General features: G+C 47.2%; 1 protein-coding gene across 3 annotated transcripts in view; it reads right to left on the bottom strand.

Annotated features, from left to right (window-relative positions):
- Positions 1-1,087: 1,087 nt before the first annotated feature.
- Positions 1,088-8,113, bottom strand: part of CERCAM (cerebral endothelial cell adhesion molecule) — a 52,976-nt gene continuing 45,950 nt past the window's right edge. For 2 of the 3 annotated variants that reach the window (XM_081896452.1, XM_081896450.1), the window contains exons 12-13: positions 7,370-7,626; positions 1,088-2,861 (exon numbers count right to left, since the gene is read on the bottom strand). In XM_081896452.1, coding sequence (XP_081752578.1) covers positions 7,380-7,626 — 247 coding nt within the window. In that variant the 3' untranslated portion in view covers positions 1,088-2,861; positions 7,370-7,379. Of the gene's footprint in view, positions 2,862-5,896; positions 6,188-7,369; positions 7,627-8,113 lie in introns of those variants that run through there. The other variant, XM_081896451.1, reaches the window with a different exon arrangement.

Genomic DNA, 8,113 nt, shown 5'->3' with positions numbered 1-8,113 from the left:
TAGAACATAGTCTTCATTATTTGTTATATTGTCCATTATAAACAGAGCCTAGGAGATGCTTTCTAAATCCTGTTTGTTCAAGAAAGCAGCCTCCCCTTAGAAGAGGGTTCTGCGGTGGCTGAGTGACTCTTAACACTGTTGTGACTAACAAAGTGGCCCTTTTTGCTCTGGTGGCAAGGAAGATTAGGAAGAAATAACTAGACAAAACAGCAGTAAATTTAAATATACTGCATGTAGTCATGGAGGCTTCTCATTTATAGTCCCCCTTGCATTACATGGTCCCATTTGTTCAAGTAGAGGCTTTGTTTTTTTATTTTGATATTGTCTGTGCTTATGGTTTTGTCACAAGACCTATAGAATGCAAAATTTATCACTTTTCTGGCCAGGTATAAAAGCAGCTTCTATTAATCTGACCTAAAAGCACTGACGCAGGATTTGAGCATTGAGCATTGTCTATTGCTCCTTCAACTCATGTGCAATTTCATCAATATTTAAAAATAACTAAAATAACCAAGGCAAAATAAGAATGCAAATTTCTTTATGCATTTATTGTAATTCCGCCCGCCCCATAGCACAGCTACAATTTTCTCATCACATTAGTTTTACATGCTAGATTCCTGACCATCAGAACCCACAGCGGCTGAAGTGCAAATGCTCCAGGTTAGCATGTACCCTAAACATTCAAGGTTGCCAGATTTCCCTCCCGCACAAGGCCTTGTCCTGGTAACACCTGTACAAACTTATATTCAGCTGGTGAAGTCCCCTGCCCTGCCCAGCATGGAGACATGTTGGAGAAAACATCATAGGCCAGACTTCTGTTTGTTGTAAAGGTAAAGGGACCCCTGACCATTAGGTCCAGTCGTGGCCGACTCTGGGGTTGAGGCACTCATCTCACCTTACTGGCCGAGGGAGCCAGCATACAGCTTCCAGGTCATGTGGCCAGAATGACTAAGCCGCTTCTGGCGAACCAGAGCAGCACACGGAAACGCCGTTTACCTTCCCGCTGGAGTGCTACCTATTTATCTACTTGCACTTTGACATGCTTTCGAACTGCTAGGTTGGCAGGAGCAGGGAGCGAGCAATGGGAGCTCAAACCGCCGACCTTCTGATCGGCAAGTCCTAGCCTCTGTGGTTTAACCCACAGCGCCACCCGCGTCCCTCTGTTTGAAAAGGGGCCTTAAAGGGCAGAAGAACATTGGCAGAAAAGGTTGGCAATGATGGGTGATATCCAGCCAAGTCATACTGAGAGGACACCCAATGAAATAAATGAAATTCCTGAAGTCAATGGGTCTACCCTGGTTATGGCCAATGGATATCACCCCATAGCTTTGGAGAGGAGAACAAGAATACAGTGAAGATATGGCTCTGTACATTTAAATAAGAGATCAAACTTAATCTTCAGTTTGATTTACTAGTTTTGCCTTTTTAAGAAATGCAACAAAGAGTTGAGGAAATGTTGTGTCAGCGGAAGCTGACAGTGGAGAGAGAACTGGAACTGAAGAACTCCAGAGTCAACAGGCTTTCAGCCAACGTGGAGGCCCTATCTAATCCCATCCCTGCTGGTGGCAGCTGAACAACAGATTACTCAAAACTGGAGAACTTCGGATAATTTACAGTCGGCTGTTTGGAAGCAGGAGGTTTGCACAGCAGCTCTTATGGAAAAGCAAACCCAACAATTAAGAGCACTAAATGGACCACAAATGGAAAACAACTTCAAAGAAATATGGAACCACAGAACCATAAAGCTGGAAAGTACCCCCAAGGGTCATCTAGTCTAACCCCATGCAATCCAAGAATGTACAACTAAAGAAACCCTAGTTATCTTAAATGTTTTCAGTTATGCATCCTCCAGCAAGACATGGCCAGCTATGTATAGCGAGGTACATTTGGTTAGCCTTTGTTATCTTACTCTTCTGAGAGAAGTGTTCTTTCTTCTTGATTGTATGGGTGTTTTCTATTTTGCTATACTGTGAAAATTGTTGTTGTTTTAAGTCAAAGAGGCAGTCCTGAGGTCTCCTAGCTGTCTTAGGGGAAACATTCACTTACTAGCAGCCTTCTGGGGGGCCAGAGGCAAGAGTGAGTGAAGCATCAGGTATAACTTCTGCCATTTGTACCATAAGCCAGATTCCAACCATGCAAATGTTGAGAGGTTTTCCCATATACACATCCACACCTGTTGCTCCACCCTGGTAAGCAATAGCCACTATATCCCTGCTGAACAACACATTTCACCCAGGGAAGGGACTCAGGGGGTGTGTGGCTTCAGGAGGATGTCAAAGATCTTGAGGCCCAGAGGTTCTCCCCTCCTTTGGTGTTCAATGAAGACACTGTCTCTCTAAAGCATCCATGCTCCATGGCAATGCCAGGCAGTGCAGAAAACTCCAATCGCTGTGCAGATCATTTATCCAAATTGGACAGTCTTTTTTATATATAAAAAAAGTTGGAACGGCCTGTTCTGACAGCAAACATCTGCACAAACCAATCTACATCTCAGCAGGCTGCAGAAATTAGGTCTCTTGCAACTGCCGTGTGCGTGTGTTGTGGAGAAAGGAAAACAGCCAAAGGCACCCAGCTGGTGCCAATATCAGCTCCAAACCATCGTATAAGTGAAGGGAGCTTTTGCTGCTGGGAGAGCACAAATATTGCAGCACCCCAAAACTCCACCGTCATCCAAAAAGGGAAATTCCAGAGGCATTGGCAGAGCACAAACCGGTCTTTGATGCAAGTTTTGCACACAGTGCATTCGTTTCCCTGTTCAACACAGCTCAAGCAAACACAGTGTCCTAATACAAGGTGGTGAGTGGGGGAACCAATCCCTGATCTCTCGTCGTCTTCTCGCTCATGGGCTGCAGCAGGTACACCTGGGAGGGAAAAAGGAAGAGATGGGTGTTATTAGGACAGAGTAAAACCTACTGATAGAGAGCAGGAAGAAAACACTTTGGCATAGACCTGCTGCTATAGTTGGAGACATAGGCCGTGTGTGCAATGATAAGCAAGGTGATTATTCCACCAGCTGCTGTTTTTGCAGGGATTGGTTTCAGGGCACAGGGGCTAGGAACTTGTCCTTCGTTGCTGTTTAAAAGGAAGCCAAGATTCTCATTACTGACAAATTACAAAACTCTGCGATTTGCATGGAATTTCAAGGCACACAGTGTCAACATATAAACCTGCCCAATGGCAGCAATCATAGTAAGAGGCGTAAGATTAAGGCCACATTCATACTGTACTTTTAAAGTGCTATGAAACCACTTTAAACAAACACAGCTTCCTTTGAGATGCAGTTTGTTAAGCGTGCTGAAAGTTTATAAGGGATACCCTGTTCCCTTCCCAGGGTGGCTTAAACAATCAATCCCTCTTCACAGCAAACACTGGGGATTGTAGGTCTGTGAGGGGAATAGACAGTTTCATAGCATGCCAGTGGTGGGGCAGGGCCAAAAAAATGTGGGGGAGTCGACAACGAATGTGCTTTTTGCCTTTGTGCAATAGGCTAGTTTCTGCACACATGTGCAGACTGCCCTCCATCTAGGCAACCAAGAGGCATGATCAGAGTTCAAAGACACATTCCAGCCAGGCAAAAGCCCTCATGAAGGTCCCAAAGCCAAGGCTGGTAATGGGTGCAGCCAGTGAACAGTCACACACAGAGAGGCCAGGAGGGTCAGATTTGGCTCCTGAGTCTGAGGCTCCTCATTCCTGTGGCAAATCATTAACCAGCACATGCAAACTGGGACCCAGAAATATCTTCGTTGTAGGAAACTGATCCAGCTTATAGCGACCTGCGTTGCATGGTTTTCATTATTCTGTGGCTGCATTCTTGACACAGTGAACAGCAAGCGGGCTCCATTTCCTTTCCCTGGACTGTGCATCACCAGTATGTAGGATCTTTTTCAAAAAGTGGGGGTGCAGGAGGCAACAGCTGAGAACCAGCTGGCAGGCCAGACCTTCCTGACCCTCCAGCTGCAGGGAGCACAGAGCCGTTGTTTGTTTACCTCGGAATCTGAGCAGTTTCTCGGGATTTCCTGTCCTAGCAGCTTCAGGGAACTCACAAAAGCAGCACTGAGCCTCAGCACACGTCCTGAGACAGAGTCTTTTGAAACTCCTGCTTGTTTAGGCTCTGCAAGACACACGGGCAGTCCAGGGAAGAGAAAGAGTCAGCCAGAGTAGCAGAGGAAGCCCACGTGGCTTTTGGGAGCCGAGGCCAACTGCCTGAAATCAGGATAAGGGCATGAAGATTCAGAGCCATGCTCCAGCTGCTGAGTTTTCTCTGGTTTCCAGATTCTTTAGAGGGTCACAGGTTTTGCCCAGATGTTAGGCTCCTGCTAGTGCTAAAACCTCCCACACAAGCAAGGCACAAATCAGAGAAATCCATAGAAGGGGGAGAGAGGGTGGGGCTTGCGGAGAATGCATCCCTCTTTCCTTGGACTAAAAACTGCCAGATGTTTTCATTTACAAGGTTGTTTATCCGTGATGTGTTATGCAGTGGTTAGGATGTTGCACTAGGATCTGGGAGACCTGGGTTCAAATCCTCCCCTTGCACTTGGCCATGAAATTCATTGGCTGACCTTGGACCAGTCAGTCCTTCACAGTTCAAGGCCCTGCCTCACAGGGGTGTTGTGAGGATAAAACAGAGAAAGGAAAGAACCTTGTACACCACCTTGAACTCCTTGAGGGAATGGTGGGGTATAAATGTAAAAAGAAACTCAAACATATTAAAGTCTGCTTAACTACAATAACAAGTGTCCCTCCCCCTTTTTGTAACGTACACAATATCCTTTTCTGTTTTGTTTTCTACACAGGTACTATTTCTTGTTTCTTCTTCTTTGTGTCTTATCTTACTCTGTGCACTTGTAATTTTGTACTTTTTAATTTTTCAATGAAGAATATAAAATCCAACCCGATTCCAAATCACCCAAATTAGGGGCAGACAAGAAAAACAATGCAAAATTCACACATATTTCAGCTTTCTGTACTGTGGTACCTCGGTTTAAGTACTTAATTCGTTCCGGAGGTCCATTCTTAACCTGAAACTGTTCTTAACCTGAAGCACCACTTTAGCTAATGGGGCCTCCTGCTGCCACTGCGCCGCCGGAGCACAATTTCTGTTCTTATCCTGAAGCAAAGTTCTTAACCTGAAGCACTATTTCTGGGTTAGCGGAGTCTGTAACTTGAAGCGTATGTAACCCGAGGTACCACTGTATTATTCTGCTTCTTTGATTCATACGCAGTATTTATGGTGTGTGCTCCGCTACCCACAGCAGAAGGGACTTCCACTCCCTTCAGTAATAAACTGTATACATGATTAGAGGAAGCTGCAGTCATAGGCCCACATACCTGGAAGAAGCAAGCCCCTCTGAGCTACGGGAGGGGTTCACTTCTGAGTAGATGCAGACAGGACTCTGCAGGAGGATCATACCAAGTGCATGCAGTGTGTGGGAGAAGTGCAAAGTGGGTGGAGACATCCTCCTTTGCAAGATGAGGCCCCACACAGAGGGAGTATTGAGCAAAAAGCCTGCTTTCACAGCTAGGGGCATGTAGACAAGTGGTGAGAAAAGCAGTGGAGGTGGGCAAGTGGAAAGGGTGAGGTTGCTTCCTGGATGCAGAACAAAGCAGGGGTGTTCTGAGTGTGCCCCACCTCCCACCAGCTTTGCCAGGGGGCTCCTTGCCCTCCAACTTGGGGGGTGCTGTTCTGGAGTTGCCCCATCTTCCCTTTCAGAATAGGGGACCCTGCCCTTGGCTGGTGTGGCAACTTAGTTCTCCCCACCGACCAGCCCAATGCAGCAGCTCCAGAGCCTGAACATAAGAGGAGTCCTGCTGGATCAGGCCAATGGCCCATCTAGTCCAGCATCCTGTTTCTACAGTGGCCAGCGAGATGCCTCTGTTGGGGAGCCTGCAAGCTGGACATGAGTGCAGCAGGAACAACAACAAAAACCCTGTGGTTTCCAATAACTGGTATTCAGAAACATTGCTGCCTCCAACTGTGTTGGCAGAGCATGGCCATCCTGTCTAGCAACCATCAATAGCCTTCTGCTCTGTGAAATGGTCTAATCCAAAGCACTCCAGGTTGCTGACCACTGCTGCTTCCTGTGGGAGTTCCACAGCTTGACGTGTGTTCTGAATGAAGAAGTGCTTTCTTCTATCTTCCCTGAATCTTCCAACATTTGGATTCATTGGGTGTCCATGAGTTGCAATGCTTTGAGAGAGTGAGAAAAACGTTTCTGTTGCTAGGCCGTGCATAATTCTATAAACTTCTATCCTTGTCTCCTCTTACTTGTCTTTTCTATAAACTAAAAAATCCTGACTGCTGCAGGCTCTCTTCATAGTTGAGTTGCTCCATCCCCTTGATCATTTGGGTTAGGGTGAGGCCTTTGCCAAACTTTTGGGGGAGGCACTGCCTCCTCAAATGTGCCATCCCAGGTAACTACCCACTTTGCTCCCCCCCCCCCATAAATATGGAGGGAGAAAGAGCCTCACAGGACACAAAGACGTGGCCAGAAAAACAAACAAGAGGCCTGGCTTGCTGCTTTTTAAGAAAGATCTGCAGAAATGAGCAACTGAAGATGTAGAGCTCAATACAAAGACTTACACATCAGTGCATTTCAAGCAGCTGTTCAATGAGTAGCAACCAGTTTCAAACAACTGACAACCCTCACCAGGATAATTATTACTTTGCTGCCTTAATCTAAACAGCAACGATGGCAGAACTGAAGAGTCTTGGCAAGAATGAATACTTTGGACTTCAGCAAACTGGCGCCCAATGTCTCAGCAAAATTGGTGGCTCCAGAAAGACGGTTCTTAATTTATTTATTTTTTTAAGGGATGGAACCTTTCCAGTTAGCTCCATGACACGTTGAGGACACACACACACAAAGAACCCAAACAAACGGCAAGTTACATACACACATCTCTGCATACAGGCCTGCAGGAAGCCACCTACCCAGTGATGAAGGTGAGCCTCCTTGCAAGGTGCTCATTTATTTATTTTGGTCATGCAGTAAAAGTATTTATATACTACCCACTCATAAGGTATCAGGGCAGTGTACAGTAATATAAAAACATTTACCAGGCACTGCCTGGTAGGCAAGGCAGACAGCTTAACAGCTCCTTCCATGCTCGAAAAGAGCTTTCAAGCTCTCCACCTGGTGTGCATTTAATTTGCACAGTTTCAACCGGTCTGCTTTCAACCATGCAAGTTTGCAAATTAATTGTGCATAAAATGCCATCATGCTGTAGAAGAGTTGCAGGGCGGGGGCGGGGGGGGGCGAGGAGCAATCGCTTCTGGGAAAGGCTTCCTGCAGCCAACTGCCCTACAGCATACGGCTCTGCCCAAGCGGTTCCACATCTGCTGCACAGCTGTTTCCCAGGCCTTACTTACCAGCCAGATGTTATAGCTCATCCCGAGAGGCCGGGCGGAAGGAGTGGCCTGAAGTGCCTACGCTGCCATGGGTGTCTTTCAGTGTCTTTTGCGAGCCGCTCCAGCCCGTCTTGCGTGAGTCATCGTCCCAGATGGTGGAGGTTTCCGTGTCGCTCATCCACTCGGCATCGCCGGTGTAGTGGGTTGGGTAGGCGAGGTGGGGGCGCACAGAGAAAGCTCGCAGGTTCCGGTTGCTGAAATGCTTTTTGTATTCCTCACTGAGAGAGAGGGAGGAGAAAGAAGCATCAGCCTATTCTTCTGACCAGTGATTCTCAAAGGCTGCTCTGCATTATGACATCTGAACTCCAAGCCAATTCAGCCACTTGGCACTCTTGTGGCATCTTAAAGGTAAAGGTAAAGGGACCCCTGACCATTAGGTCCAGTCGTGACCAACTCTAGGGTTGCGGCGCTCATCTCGCTTTATTGGCCAAGGGAGCCAGGATACAGCTTCCGGGTCATGTGGCCAGCAGGACTAAGCCGCTTCTGGCGAACCAGAGCAGCGCACGGAAATGCCGTTTACCTTTCCACCGGAGTGGTGCCTATTTATCTACTTGCACTTTGACGTGCTTCGAACTGCTAGGTTGGCAGGAGCAGGGACCGAGCAACGGGAGCTCACCCCGTCGCAGGGATTCGAACCGCCGACCTTCTGATTGGCAAGCCCTAGGCTCTGTGGTTTAACCCACAGCACCACCCACGTCCCTTGTG

The sequence above is a fragment of the Podarcis melisellensis genome (genome assembly GCF_964234715.1).
Source record: "Podarcis melisellensis genome assembly, chromosome: Z".
NCBI classification, from domain to species: Eukaryota; Metazoa; Chordata; class Lepidosauria; order Squamata; family Lacertidae; genus Podarcis; species Podarcis melisellensis.
Note: the sequence above shows the minus strand (reverse complement) of the source record. Positions and strands in the feature narration are given on the sequence as shown.